General features: G+C 39.0%; 2 protein-coding genes across 2 annotated transcripts in view; one reads left to right on the forward strand and one right to left on the reverse strand.

Annotated features, from left to right (window-relative positions):
* LOC126260543 (E3 ubiquitin-protein ligase MYCBP2-like) overlaps positions 1–16,471 on the forward strand; it is an 831,093-nt gene that overhangs the window by 270,461 nt on the left and 544,161 nt on the right. The window contains exons 32-34 of the mRNA XM_049957878.1: positions 1,290–1,570; positions 1,878–2,090; positions 2,172–2,316. Of these exons, the coding sequence (XP_049813835.1) occupies positions 1,290–1,570; positions 1,878–2,090; positions 2,172–2,316 (639 nt within the window). The remainder of the gene's footprint in view (positions 1–1,289; positions 1,571–1,877; positions 2,091–2,171; positions 2,317–16,471) is intronic.
* Positions 12,117–16,471, reverse strand: part of LOC126259989 (uncharacterized) — a 63,768-nt gene continuing 59,413 nt past the window's right edge. Inside the window, exon 3 of the mRNA XM_049957122.1 lies at positions 12,117–13,702. Within this exon, the coding sequence (XP_049813079.1) occupies positions 12,634–13,702 (1,069 nt within the window). The 3' untranslated portion in view covers positions 12,117–12,633. The remainder of the gene's footprint in view (positions 13,703–16,471) is intronic.

A 16,471-nucleotide genomic window follows, 5' to 3' on the forward strand; every position in this document is an offset into this window, starting at 1 on the left:
GGCTGACATATGGAAAAATATAATGAAAAACTCAGTTAAATTGCCAACTTTCAGAATCATCCTTCTGTATCAACTCCCACAGAGTCTCTCCAGCTGACACTCAATGAAGACCATCACTGTGGGAGAAACAGTGTAGAGGAGAATGTGTTAGTCTCAATACAGACATCTTCCTCCTGGACATCCATACTGCAGTGAATGGTACTGTGAAATAAACACAACTGACTGAGTAAAAGTGGATAAATATGCCATGCAGAAACTGTGATACTAATGTGTGTGTAAAGTCATCAGGATACCACCAGTTGGTTGTTGGTTTGGCAGAAGGTTATAGGAACTTTACAAGAAAGTAATCACATGGCTAACAATATACTTAAATATGAAATTTGAAGTTTAGATTGGCAGTTATGACCAATTGCAGTGGCAAAATTTCTGTTCTAGGTAAATTTGCATTAACCGTAATAGGGAATGCATCATTTATTCAGCAGCATCAGGCTACAGTATGGTCATTAACTTATGTACAGTTGGCTGTTTGCTTCTATTTAAGATCCGATTCAAAATATTGAAGAAGTTGGAAGAAATAACTGTAATTAGCTTTTTCATGTGTGTCTGAAATCTGCTAGACAGTTTATTTGTATGTGTAAATCATCAATAGTTTTATTGGTGCTCTCTTGTCTCTCTGATAGAATAAATAAACAATAACCATAGCAGTTAACTATTTGGAGAACAACATCTGGTTTATAATTACAGAATGAAACATTCATTTTACAGTACTATGCATTTTTAAAAATGAGGAGGAGGCAGTAGCATATAGTACCTTTATGGTGTTCTCCACAACTTTTTGGATTTCTCATTTAATGTAGTATTACCTGTAAAACATGAAAAATACAGTCTGGCCCATGGTTTCAATATATGAAAGATGACACGAGAGTCTTCAACGATTATTATTTATTTATCATCAGGTTGCATGGGAAGTGAAACAAGCAAGTGTGTGACAGTGAGAGCAAGGAAGAGGCGTGGGCTGATATGTAGTAAATGACTTACTGTACAGGAAAATATGTTGTGCTACTTCTATTGCAAAAATAGATAGTATGTTTTTTATTCTTTTGTAACTCACTGTCAATCATTTGATTAGTTGTTATACAGATTCAATCCCCAAATTGTAATTTGTTGCTATTCATTTTACACATCATTGTATTGTGTTTTAATAGTGTATGATTCATTAGATAAAACTGCTGTGTTTTCTGTTTTAGTCACTTACATATTGTCATTGTACTACCTTTTTCTTTGTGCAGAGTGTCATTTCCAGAATGCGTGAAGTGGCTCTGCATTGAATTTGACCCACAGTGTGGTACAGCACAAGTGGAGGATTCGCTGCAGTTGTTCATTCCTAGCATTGGCGGTGGTAGTGGTAGTGGTGGAGCTCACTTGCCTGGCAGGGGCTGTATAACTTCACCTCTCTCTCCTTCTGGAGATGAACCTGACAATGAGACAACGCCAGTTCCATACTGGCCAATTCTCCACAGATTCAGCAGAGGCAGTGCAAATTGGCCACAGACAGCTATTGTGCTTCCAGGTAAATATGTCACGTATTAGTCATTTAACTATGTTCTTCATCTGTTTAGGTCCCTGAAAGAAATTTGCAGTAAAGAAGATTTTGTAAATATATATACAACTACCAATGTTTTTTCCAACCTTTACAATATTTCTTGTATGCTAATAGTATAAGTGTGACCATTTTTCTTGTCTAAGTTGTCCTTTAACAACCTTTGCTAACTTCTTGCATTTCACTAAATTAAGAGTGTAAAAGCATCGTGAGACTAATTGTCATAAAAACTGTATCTCCAATTATTAATTTAATATCAAAATCATCATCTTTACAGGAAATGAAGTTATATTTTCTTTGGAAACAGCATCTGATTATGTCAAAGATGAAAAAGCCTGTTACTATGGATTTCGTTGTCTAGTAATTGGTTATGAGTGGCATGTTATCCCAGGAGATGGCCTGAAACACCTTGAAACAGAACTTGCATTTCTAGGTGGGATGTGTGCAGCTTCACTTATGAAAAAAGATTTGCTTCTGCCTCCTACTTCTGGTGAGTTGTCTTTGTTTTGTTGTAAATTGCTTACCGGTATATTTTATCTGTAATACATGTTGGCGTGTCATTTCACTGCAGTTGAAGAAATGAATGAAGATTTGGAGTCAGTGGAAGAATTTGCTCAGCAAGTCTACAATAGCAATTCTGCACTACTTGGCAAAGGCTTTGCCCTAGCTAGCCCGCCTACAATTGCCCAAGCACTTGAAGGAATTCTTCCATTCAGGTAAGTTGTGATAATTAGTATTTCTTAAAAACAAAAATTGGCAAAGGCCACCAGTGCCAATGAAGAGTAATTTATTGAATTTCAAAATGGAGAAGTGTTTCCTACAGCAGCCATCTCTGCGTAAGAGAAAACTGACAAGTAGCTGTGGAAAAGTGAAAAATCAGGTCTGAATGAACTGAAATATTAGGTAAGTGTAATTAAAAAATGTAGTTATCTCTTGTGGGTGGATGGAAGTTGACCCCCAGTCCAGTTGTCTTTTCAACCCAGGAGTAGTAAAGGTTGGCTTTGGTATACTACATATGATGTTAATGTCACTGCATAGCAACTTCTCCTAATACTTATGTGAAGGAATTTAGAATGGAGAAACTATCCTGGTCTAAAGCCATACACTGCTATGCTGCTCTGGCTCCATATCAAGATAGGGTCTCTCAAAAGTTTTAAATTGGTGCAGTTAACATAACAAAATCTTAGAAAGATCACTTAAGTGTATCATTGAAAACCAGATGCAACTGCTTACATTGAATGAGATCAACATATGACACAATGCAGTCTATGAAATTATTAGTGATAGCTGCTGTTTGCTTAGGATGGTATACTCAGTGAAATCATCATTCATTAAGGTGGAAAAATATTTTGCTAATAACAGGGAAGGCCCAAATAAATTGCACAATTACAGCATACTTATGAAAACACTGTCTCTGCAGTTGTGATGACACCTAGCTAGTTAGAATGTATTTGATGTTTATATTTATCATATGGCTAGCAAGACGTCATGCAAGGAAACGTTTTTCGTGAACTATACCTATATAGATATTTAATACATTGAAAAGAAAGTCACGATTATAAGTTGATTAAATTTACAATATTTACAAAGCACAGAAGGTCATAGGATTATGTCCAGCTGCTGAACATACATGGAAGTCTTGTTTGCTAACAGGAACTCCTCCAAACTGCCAGGAAAAGATCCGTTTGGGCACAAACATATAGTGTGCTGAACAAAAAGTCGTTCTGCACTACAGTCGCAGCTGAGTGATGATGTTAATCCCCCTTTGTACATTGAGTCAGCATACCTTACACTATTTGTCCTTGTCTGTTGACTGCAGACCAGATCTTGTGATGCTCTTCAAACCCTGGTGGCCTGGTTGAGATGCAGGGCATCTTTAGCTGTTCTGGGATAGCATCATTCAGCCATATTTCTGTCCATCGATCCACTGTTGTCGCCCTGTTGTCCACCAGAGATTTTGCATCTTGTTGCGGTGGGCGACAGGAGCGAATTCTGTTTTTACTTAATACAGGAATCTTCTCATGTATAGAGGTAAAGGTCACCAGCCGTTTTTGTAGACTCCCGCTTGACAGCAACTTCACAGCACAAAAATGGAGGAGCTATGTGGGTGAGAATAGGTAGCGAGAAGGTTGGAGCAATTCTGATTGTTCCTGTGATGACGCACACAGTCTGGTTGAACTGCGGAACGACCAGTGTGGTTTATGGGCCATTGATACAGACTCTGGCACAGTATATTGCCACGGGGTACACCAGTCCAAGATCAGGTGTTCTTGGCATTGGAGCTGATGATTTCCGCATTGTGGCACAAAATTCCTGCAAGATATTTCTTGACTTCACCCTAGCAGCAATTTTCAGCAAGTGCCCTTTGAAGCTGAGCATCATGTCAAGAGTGACCTATAGATAATGTTGACTTGTGGCACTTGGCTGTAACCTCTAGTTATGGATATACTTGCCAACAATTTGTAGGTCTTTAGGTAAGACAGATTCAGTAATGCCCAGGTCATTGCCTTGTGGTTCGCAGCAAGAGCCCAATTGTCAGTATACCCACATTTCCTTGATGATGTCTTAGGCAAATCTATTATATATACGGAGAAAACAGAAGAGAGGCTAGCAGTGATCCTTGTGGATGGCAATTATTAAGCTCCATTGGAGGGCTCATCTTATTACCCATTAGAACTTGGAAGCTTCTGTTGTTTAACACAGCATTGATGAGGTTCCCTGTTTTATGAATATAACACATTATCTCCACACAGTATCATAAGCTGCCATTAGAACTATAAATATAAATCTTTTGTTTGTCTTGGAATCCTGTTTCAATAAAAGTTGTCAGTGAGAGCTTCTGGTTGGTGCAGATGTGGTATGGGCAAAATCCCGCCCATTCAGCAGATAGGTTTTGGAAAAATTTTGCGGTCAACTTTATTGTACAGTATTCTTTCCAAAAGTTTGTATACTGTACTAAGCAAAGCAATGGGTCAGTAACTTTTGCAGTTTGTTATTTGGTTTTAAGATGGCTATGATTTTGGTGTATGTTGCAGTTTGGAGGATATCAGTAAAGAACATTGCCAACCAATTTTTTAGGTGCCTTCCAATGTGAATTAGGAATTCTGAATGGATGTTGTCAAAACCAGATGTTTTCCATGCTTTCATTTCTTTGAGAATTGTCATTATTTCCTCACTGCTGAATGTTCTGGAGCTGTCTGACTCAGGATAACAGGCTAATTTGAAAGCCTTGAATTCCTTTTCAACCTTAATTATATGTGATCCAATTTCAGGGGTTCTATAGCCTTCATGCAGTCTGGTGGGTTGGCACCTCCAAGTTTTCTCCTAAGGCCTAAATTGTTCCAGTCCACTGCATATGATGAGCTGTGTCAATACTGTGCAGAAGTTCAGCATCTAGTTCACAGCCAATGCTTTCACAAAACTGTTAGTACATCTTTCTGAATGTATGTAGCAAATCAAATCCAGGTATTTTTATCTCTTAAAGCTGCTTTTCATTTTCTTCATGAGTTTTCTGGCTTACTAATCAATTTTGTTCTCATCTAATATCTTCATAGAATTTGGCATTACTAATTTCTCCAGTGTTCAGTTGACTAATGCCTTCACTGTTCAGTGGCCATATTTTAGCACTGGGACAAATTTTCTGTACAGACGGTCCTTTAAAGGGCCATTCTCTCTCTCTCTCACACACACACACACACACACACACACACACACACACACACACACACACGTGTGTGTGTGTGTGTGTGTGTGGCCAGGAGATCACTGGGATGTTTATATTAATTCAGACTGCCTGCAGGCACTGATTTTGACTTATGCCTTGATGTGGGAATGGAAATTTGGTCATTTTTGAGGACACATTTGGTTGCACACAGTCATAAGCATTTGTGGCTTCCAAAAACTGTAAAATAACACTTTAAAAATGGAACAAATAAAGGTAACAGCAGGGAATATGGTTGATAGGCATGAGGAGTTCTTTCAGTCAACAATCATTTTATGAGATAAAATATAATTGCATAACAAAATATGGTGGACTCAAATTCATTATTCAAGTAGATGGGGTCAAATTTGTCCTAAAAACTTGAAGGCAGTATTTAATATAGTAACAAACTCCTGCATGGAGCACAACCACAACCACTCATCTTATGGTAGATGTGTTGAGCAGTGGGTATTTTCTTCAAAACAAATGTGCACATGCTTGTACAGACAAGACAGACCGCAGTATTTTGATCTCCGTATGATTGAGCGTATAATAGTCACTTAGCTTACTGAAGTGTTAACGCTTTCATGGCCACTTGTTGACAAACTGCCTGTTGACATCTGTCTTGGCTTCTTCACCTGGCGTTTGAGATTTTTCTGATGTTTCACTAGCAAAAGTTGCTGGCATCTTCAAAGCTTCACCCTCCATTGCTGGTGGTGGAGGGGAGTCAAGTTCATGGCCACAGATTATATGTACATGGCACACCAATGTTCAAGAGCTTTTCCATGATCATTTCCACTGCAGTTCTCCCCTTGCTACCTGCAAGGGTCAACCACTGCAGCTTTGAAATCCAGTATCTGTTCACTTTAAGGTTTTCTTCTTTTTTGGTGAAAGATTCTCTGAACAAGTGGGTGTGATAGCTCTTCTCTACAGCAAGAACTTCAGTGTCGGTGAATTTTAGTATTTAGTTGGTCACACACAGCGCATGCTCTGCCATGGCCATTTTCCACCTGCCCCAACCTGCAATTCCCCTTACGTTCAGTGATCCTGGTGTTGGTTGAGTGTCCAGTCATTCCGACAGACTTTTCTGCAGTATATACCTGACATTGCAAGTGGGTCCCTTTTCTCCTTTGTCGATCTGAGACACACTTTGACCTTATTTGTCAGTTTTAAATAGTCTTTGAGCCACGTTTGAACTATATAGGGCCAATTCTGTTTGTCACTCTGGGAATTTATTACAGAAAGATCATACCCAACATTTCTTTTTCTGATGTGCCACTTCGCTTATTGTCTAATTTGTGTCACTTTTTATATAACTGATGGAGTACCCATTGCTCCTCAGAACACTTTCAGGTGTTGCATCTCACATCTGAGGTGCTCAGCTCATATATTTATCATGCCTCTTTTCTGGCTTGGGTGGTGATTTGATAGTTATACAGGTATTGGTCCATGTGCATCAGCTTTTATTCACACTTTGTCCCACGTTTTCACCATCCCTCTTACCAGCTCATCAATTTCTACCAGCATCATAAGTTTTATGTTGAGATGGAGGCTGTTCCTCACAATGGCCCCATGCAACGACGACACCATCAATATATCTGTACCACACCTTCGGTTTACAAGTTACCAAGTCCAGTGCCCATGCTTTGAAATGTCCCACGAAGAAGTTGGCCACTGCTGTGGACTAGCCATGCTGATGCTTTCCAGCTATTCATAGAAGTTGCCATTCCCCATGAAGTAGCTCATGGTGAGACAAGCAATAAATTGCTTGGTGATGCCTTGCAGGAAAATAGAACCAGTGTACTCCAGAGAGTCACTGAATGGCACTTCAAATGGTAAACAAAGAAGGAACATGCACAACACAGAAGTCCTACCAGCTTGGCTGCATGGATTACTGAAGACCCATAAGAATAATGTTCCATTAAGATTGATTTTTAGTGCTCCCGACTCACTGACGTATGAACTGGCAAAACACTTGACTTTTCTGCCCTAGTCACATGTGGGAAAGACTGTCACATTCATAAAGGTCTCAAGACATTTCAATGAGAAGCTGCAGAAACTAAAACTTTGACCACACAATATCTTTGTCAGCTTAGATATTGTTCTTTGTTCGCTGAAGTGCCACTCGATGACACTCTGGAGTAGTATCAGTTCCATTTTCCTGCAAGACATCACAATTGAAGGTGTCAGATACATTGATGATACCTTCATTATGGTAAGGAAGAGCTCAGCAACTTCCTGATACACATGAACAGTCTCCATGTCAACATAAAATTTATCATGGATGTGGAAAAGGAACAACAGCTACTATTTCTAGATGTGCTGGTCATGAGGGGTGGTCAAAACCTAGGACATAATGCGTTTCAAAAACTGACAGACGTGGACTCTACCTGCACAAACTGTCAGATCACTACTTGAGCCAGAAAAGAGGCATGATTGATATGTGAGCCACAGCACCGCAGACGTGAGATGCAACACCCGGAAATCACTGTGAGGAGCAGTGGGTACTCTACCAGTTACATAAGAAGTATCCCCGAATCCAACACACTGCGAAGTGACACATTGGAAAGAGAAATGTTGGGTATGGCTTTTCTGCTATACATTCCCAGAGGGACAGAGATAATCAGCCTTATAGTCCACAAATATGGCATGAAGACTATATACACTGAAGCGCCACAGAAACGGGTATAGGCATGCTTATTCAAATACAGAGATATGTAAATGGGCAGAATATGGCTCTGCAGTTGGCAATGCCTGTATAAGAAAACAAGCGTCTAGCACAGTTGTTTGCCACTGCTATGATGGCAGGTTATCGAGATTTAAGTGAGTTTGAACTTGGTGTTACAGCCGGCACACCAGCAATGGGACACAGCATCTCCAAGGTGCGATGAAGTGGGGATTTTCCCGTATGACCATTTCACTAGTGTATCGTGAATATCAGGAATCTGGTAAAACATAAAATCTCTGACAGCATTGCAGCCGGAAAAAGATTCTGCAGGAATGGGACCAACAACGACTGAAGAGAATTGTTCAACGTGACAGAAGTGCAGCAACCCTTCCGCAAATGCTGCAGATTTCAATTCTGGGCTATCAACAAGTGTCAGTGTGCGAACCATTCAACGAAACATTTATATGGGCTTTCGGAGCCGAATGCCCACTCACGTACCCTTGATGACTGCACGACACATAAGTTTACACCTCGCCTGGGCTTGTCCACAGCGACATTGGACTGTTGATGACTGGAAACATGTTGCCTGGTCAGATGAGCCTCGTTTCAGATTGTATCGAGCTGATGGACATGAATGGGGATGGAGACAATTGCACGGATCTATGTATCCTGCATGTCAGCAGGGGACTGTTCAAGCTGGTGGAGGATCTGTAATGGTGTGAGGCGTGTGCAGTTGGAGTGATACTGGACCCCTGATACGTCTAGATATAACTCTGGCAGGTGACATGTGCATGAGCATCCCATCTGATCACAGGCATCCATTCATGTCCATTGTGAATTATGACAGACTTGAGCAATTCCAGCAGGACAATGCGACACCCCACATATCTAGAATTGCCACACAGTGGCTCCAGGAACACTCATCTGAGTTTAAACACTTCTGCTGGCCAACAAACTCCCCAGACATGAACATTATCGAGCATATCTCCATGCCGTTCAGAGGAGATCTCCATCTCCTCACACACTTACGGATTTATGGTGTCAATTCCCTCCAGTATTACCTGTACTACAGACATGAGTCATGCCATGTTGTGTTGCGGCACTTCTGCATGTTCATGGGGGCCCTACACGATATTTGGCAGGTGTACCATTTTCTTTGGCTCTTCAGTGTATAAACTGACAAATAAGATCAAGTGTGTCTCAGATTGGCGTAGGAGAAAGGGGACCAACTTGCAATGTTGGGAATATACCACATACCATGTACTAGAGGAAAAGTCTATGTTGGAATGATTGGCCAATCAACCAACATCGGGATCATTTAACGTAAGTGACATTGCATTGTGGGGTAGGTGGAGAAATCGATGATGGCACAGCACACAAGTTCTTGCTGCAGAGAAGACCTATCATACCCACTTGTTGAGAAAAGCTGTAGAAATCATAAACATGATAATATCTTCAACAAGGAAAAAGAAAGCCTCAAAGTGAACAGCTCCTGGACTACCATGCTGCAGCAGACGACTGTTGCAAGTAGCAGGACAGAACAGCACCGTTTATGGCCACAGAAAAAGGTCTTTGATGTTCATGTGGCAGATACATGTAATCTGTGGCCACGAGCTTGACTCCACACCATCACCAGCAATGGAGGGTGAAGCTTCGATGATGCCAGATACTCATACTGGCAAAATGTCAGAAAAAACATCAAAGAAATGTCGGCAGAAGAACCTGAGACAATCTTTTATCTGATGATTAATTTGAAACTGATGTTCTTTGAATAGGGTGTGTATGTTTCCCACCATTTTGATAACCAGAGGCATAGCCATTTATGTGGAATTTGAACTACATTGTGTGTTAGCATCTTCTATCTATACCAGGTGTAGAAGTATGAAACTGGAATTTGGTTGCAGTAATTATCAGTTTCAAACCACAGACTTGTAAACAATATTTTATCCAAAAATAATCTCCATTGCTATTTATACATTTCTCCTGCCTCTCCAGCAGGCTATCAATGCCAAAAAAAAAGTCTTTTGAGGCAATTACGTCAGCGAGCCATTTTTTTGTTCATTTTCATATGATCTGAAGCATTGTTCAGTGAGAGCATGTCCCAGTGATGCAAATAGATGATAGTTGGAAGAAGTCAAGTCTAGAGAATAAGCTGCATGCCCCAGTATTTCCCAACTGAACACCTTGATCGTTTCCCTGACCCGTTTTGCAGTGTGTGATGGGATGTTATGATGGAACAATAAGACTTTGTGTTGGCTTTTTCCATATTCCAGTTATTTTTAGGTAATGCTCAATTTAAATTGATCATTTGCTGTTGGTAGTGATCAGTGTTAACAGTTTCACCAGGTTTTAGCAGGTTGTAATAGATGACACCCTTCGGATCCCACCAAAGCGATTCGGTCTTGCAGTGGACGTCTATGGATTGCATGAATTCACCCATGATTTACAATGCTTGTGATTCTCAAAATATATCGATTTTCCATCAACTGTCACTATTTGATGGGGAAATGACTTTCTTTTGAATTGCTTGCTGTCTTTCAGTCAGATCATGTGGAACCCATTTTCCCACTTTCTGCGCCTTTCCCATAGCTTTCAATCAAAGAGAAATGGATTTCTGCATCACATTCAATTGTTCAATGAGTTCCTGTTGAGTTTTATTATCATCCTCATCCAATAAGACCTGCAATTCATTTTATTCAAACTTTTTTGATGGTTTCCGGCACTCGTCATTTCTCCATCAAAATCACCGCTTTTGAATTTTTTTAACCACTCAAAACACTGTTTTCCCAAGAGCATGTTTGCCAAAAGCTTTGACAAGCATTCGATGCTATTCTGCAGCAGTTTTCTTCAAATGATAACAGAAAACCAATGCTGTCCGCAAATCGTAGACATAAAACTAAACATGTTTGAAACAGATACCAATGTATGGAACTTGGATTACTGTGTGTTGACATTCGTCATCAGCCATTACAGGAAGCAGATGGGGCTGCGGACACAGTCTCAAAGGCCCTACACTGATGGCTAGCACCATCTGCGGGGAAATTCCAGTTTCATGCATCTGCACCTGGTATGTATAGAAATTGGAGTTGCCCACCAGTTTTTGTCTGTATGGTTGGACTAGTCTCATGAACTACTGCACAGATTTTTGATACAGTTTCCACTAATAGATAGACGGATTCACAAGGGAGGCTTGTGTACATAATTTATAAATTTTTCCATGCACATTGACTGAACTATGATGAATGAAAGGCTGCTGCTGCCGTGAAAACAGTGCCATTACCATTTAGCGGTGAATGGCAAAACTCCTTGGAATCATTTAGAAATGTGGGAGAAGGTCATACAGATTACCTCTTACTGGAGTGAGGTGGTCATAGCTCTTGCTGAACTGGCTCTGCATGTGTGGTAGTTTGCAACTAAATGTCATTCCAATTCAGTATGGAACAGACAACAGTCATGCCTCCTGAGGACTTTCCTGGTATGCACTGCTTAAATCATTGAAGTTATATGAAACTAATGATATTTGGGGACCTATGATTGTTCTCTGAATTTTGATAATAACTCTACACAGTGCCCCATTAACAAAATTACCATTATGTCAGACAAGTAGTCTGGCAGTAGATAATTAGTGCTACCTGTGTGAAGCTAGGGTGGGCTCATAATTCTTCATATATCAAAATCAGTAAAGTAAGAAATCACTGTACTACAAGAATTCCAGCCTATGATGGGTCATAAATTGAAGCTCGAGCCTTTGGCTGACTAACCTGATGCACAAGAAATTTAAGTAGTCAGAGTAGTAAGGGCCATGTCTAAATACGTTGTAATCCTACACTGAAAGAAAAAAATATAGTGTTTTGTTTAAATAAGCCATAACTAATTCTCCATACAACACTGGAAATTCTACAGTGACACCAAATGCTTCAGTCTTCATAGGGAAGGGAAAGAAAAAATGTTTTATATCACTGCACATATGTAGTAGGGTAAGATCAAGAAATTTATGTAAAAGGTACAGGAAGAATATCAACTGAAATATCTTATGTCAGAGTAGCTTTAATTATGCCAAAACAATGTAATGATTTGCTATTTAAGGCAAATAGCTATAACAAACACATTTTATAAATAAGTTGATCGCTGTATACCAAACTCTAATATTCATATGAAGAAACTTTATTAAGTCAGATATACAGTTGATTTTCAACTGTTTAAAAAAACTAAAATACAATTTACATTCATATTCAGTATGTTTAGAGAAAAATGACTAGTTCTTGTAAAAAATAAAACAGTTTGTATCTTGCTCCATGTGAATACTGCTTAGTATCAACATATTTTTTGTATTTCATTTACATAAGGAAAAATCACAATTGGTACAGTACCTCCTGCCATGTGCATGTATCTACTCCTTGTATTATGTGTGGATGTAGACAGTTTTATTTCCTCCACATCACTTCATACAGTTTATCATGTTTGTGTACATAGTGATTTAATATCACAGTTATGTATCAATTATTGCGTCCTACATCATGTTTTTAAAGCATAATACATTTCATTACACAGCAAAGTAGTACTGTGACTAGCATTCTGTGGTTAGCACAGCATGGTACTTGTTGCACTATGCATGCTAGGCTTATACGAATCACTTAAGATCAACAGTCTTCATGAAGAAAGTCTTCACTTCCCATCATTAGATGGAGTGAGATAATTATCTGTTATTGGTTCTGCTCTTTCAACAATAACGTGTAATTCAGTTTCCCTGTATGTTCGTCCATCAGGGACAACCAGTTTCAGTCTATTTTCTGGTGTTCCAGACTTATCTTTGGCAGTTTTGTTTTCATCACCACCTTTTGAATTATTAGAGGTTGGCACACTAACCCAGTGCTTCCGATTTTTAATTTGTTTCCGCCTCATTAAAATTATGCAGATACCAATTACCAGTAGCAGAACACAAATAGGAATGATGATGAGAAGGAACAAATTCAATCCAGACGGTATAGCACTGCACTGCAACATTTGGAAGTCTCTAAAAAGTATAGCTCTCTTCTGCGGTTCTTGCTTTATACACCACAATATTTCTTCTGTTGACAGTGATGCAGATCCCTTCAACTGGATATACTGAACATCCTTCTGTATATAAGAACTCCATTCTTCTAGTGAAGAACATGAACATGGCTGATTTACCACTATCTTTCTTAGAACTATGTCAAGACCAGTTTTGTTAAAACATAGTGAACCCTTCTGAAAGACTTCAACTGTGTTATTTTCAAATGTAACCCTTCTTAAATTATGAAGTCTTAGACTATATCCATCTACAGCCAACCCAGCAAAAGCACCTGAATCTAACACAGAGAAGTAGTTGTTCCTTATTTCTACAGGCCCTCTCACAACCACTCTAAATGCTTCGCCATGAGTCCGATTTATATTGCAAGCACGAAGTGTGAAGACTTGTGGTCCTGAAATTTCAAATGCCTGGCTCCGCACTTCCTCCATTGTCAGTCCATCTATGTGTATTTCGCGCATCACAGTTACATCAGACAAAGTACGACTGTGTACTTCACCATTGATACTCCCTCCAGCTATGATAAATGTGTCCACAGAAAACCTCTTGAATGCTTGTCCCTCAATTTTGTCAATTGTACAGTTTATGATCTCCAGTCGGTCCATTTCTCCCAGACTAGCAAAAGAGAATGGTGCTATGTGTTCGATGTGCAGAGCGTGCAAAAGGATGTCTTCGATCCGATCTCTGAAAAATAGCAAAAACCATATTTATGATTATGAGCACCAGTTGCCTAACATTGCAAAAGCTTTATAGCAAAGAGTGCCTTATTAGAAAAAATATTTTAATGAACTCTCTGAACTCTGAAAGATTACTGTGATACTTAAAACATGAAACAAAGATTAAGAACAGTCTTTCCTTCATTTAACCTGAGAACTGAGTCACCTAGCAAATTATAGAGGGATGTGCTGTTTATATTGAATCTGAACAATAGTGAAACTGAAGATTTTATGTGCAGAAGGTATTGTTAGAGGTGAACAACAAAGCAACAGCCAGGGAGGGAACCATTTGATTTGTACTACGTGTAGCCAAACTGACCTCTGTTAATTTATCTGAACTTGACTGGCAACAATTATTCTTTATGATCATATCATTCTGTTTCTGTAATCATTTTCCAGATCTGTAGCAATGTAAACAATTTTATGCTACCAAGAATACATAAGCTGCATAATTCTGCTTTAGATTCTCAGTAGTACCCAGTGTACAAAACAGTGTTATGCTAGTGATAAAATAATAAATCCAAGGATAATATGTGCCAAGAGAATGTGCACACTGCACTTCAGACAAGGTATTCATAATCTACTGAAAAATTCTTCCATCCATCTCATCATCAAAAAGGATATATGGAATGAGTCCAAGTACACATTTACAAAAGAGAAGCAAATCATAACTTACTCTGTACACTGCATTATTTTTTCATTAGATGTTGCTGCAAAGCAATATAGTACATCTTTATTTAAATAAATTACCATGTAGGACATTTCTGTTCTTGCAGAATTAGTTACTTGTTTCTGCAAACCCACACAGTATTCTTAAACTGCTCACATGAATCCACTAAGTCTAAGTAGCTTCTGCAGGGAAAATTACACTTATGTCTGGGTGACAAATTCTGATTAACTGTTTTTCTTCCCTGATGGCACTAAAAATTGAATGATGCCGTAATAGCTCGATGAGCTGACCATAGTGAAGCCATTAGAGAGGATTTGTTCTTGGTGGTGACATTACTGTACCTCTAATGCCTGCAGAAAAGATTGTGCCTACTTCTACCTGGTACAGAGGCAGCTAAAGTTTCATTGATGTAATAAATAATTTAGGAGTAAAAGTAATGACTCACCAAATAGCAGAGATGTTAAGTCATCGACAGGGACATAAAGGTAACTGAAAATTTCAGTAGCTGTCAGGTGGAAGGGGTGGGAGAGAGGATTTAGGAACAGTGGCTCTGGGGAAGCAAAAGTGCGCAGGATAGGAATGTGACACTTTGGCACCTCCAGGTATGTGCAATAGACAAATACTGTGAGACAAAAACTGAGTCTGAGCATGGCAAGGAAAATCTGTCTCTGTAGTAGGGTTGGGGAACTAGTGCATGTATCGTTAAGGGAAGTGATGAGAAAGAGGAAAAGACATGAGAAATATCTGTTAACATGTACAAGGTAGAAGGCCATAATGTGCCTGCCAGAGGTAATGCATGAAAATGAGCTGCTAGTTTACAGCTTTCCCTTTCATTATAAATGCCCCCCATGTGCTTTACTGGACACATGACATGTCCATTTGGTAGCAGATTTCCCAACTACCCTGCTGTTGACAGTCATCATAGTTGTATTAGTGCATTTTTTATGATCTAACAGTAGTTTTGGAAATAATATATGACATAACACTAAATCAGGAGATTTAGGGTGCCTTGAGGGCAGAACTAAGCCAGCTTAGCAGCATGCCTAACCTGACAATTATGCATCTGCATGTATGTAAGGATATAAATGCCAACAAAGATGCAAGGGTCCATGTTGTGTACTTGACAGGTGAAATGTCTGTATTTTTATATATTTGCAGAAGTAATCATAATTACATCTAAAAATCACATGCTTCAGATTTGAGTATTAGACAAGTGCCCATGATGTATAGTGGCATTACTCAGCAATTGTCTTTGAAGCTGATGAAATGGTACAGTATGTCACATCTGATATTCTAATTGTAATTGAAGCATTGCTGAATATGTATTAGTGTCCACAATTTTTTCTTCCCAAGGGCTGTGTTTATTATGGCACACAATAATCAGCCATGATTCTCTGGTATAGGTCCAGAGTTTACAATGACTAAATTTACATAAACTGCACTTAATAACTAACTACATCACAATTCCTGAAAAGTACCCTGACATATACATGTGACAGAAGTTACTACTTGGTGTGCTATATTTTTAATGATTCTCCTCCCATCCTGTCCGCAGTGGCCATTTCTGCTGCTCTTCTTTGTTTAGGCTGTCTCTACTGTTAATTCTGCAAAACAATTACATAATATTTCAGAAAGTTCATGGTTGTGTTTTATAAATGATCTAGGAAACAAGGGTATCAAGCGTACTTAGAAAACTACTGAGAACAAGTGGAAATGTATTAGACTTGGTGACAGGGGATTGATTAAAAGAAAGAAGCAATACTGATCTCCAAGGTAAAAATGGTCGCAAAAATAAGCAGGAAAGTCTTAAACAAATGGAGACTATTTGACCTCATTTATTGTACAGTATCTAGAATCATTTAATTTGGACAACGAACATGTAAAGCATTACACTCAAACAATCTGTCAACACTGTTCCAGAAAAATATGTAATTAGCAGCATGATTAAAGATGGTAAGACCTTCTCCCCCACACCCAAAGAAAAGTTGTTTCCCTTGGTATACAAACAATATCAGACAGCTTCCTTAAAAGCTACTAGCTATTGCAAAACAACTGCAGTAGATAATA

Source organism: Schistocerca nitens, chromosome 5 (genome assembly GCF_023898315.1).
Source record: "Schistocerca nitens isolate TAMUIC-IGC-003100 chromosome 5, iqSchNite1.1, whole genome shotgun sequence".
NCBI lineage: Eukaryota > Metazoa > Arthropoda > Insecta > Orthoptera > Acrididae > Schistocerca > Schistocerca nitens.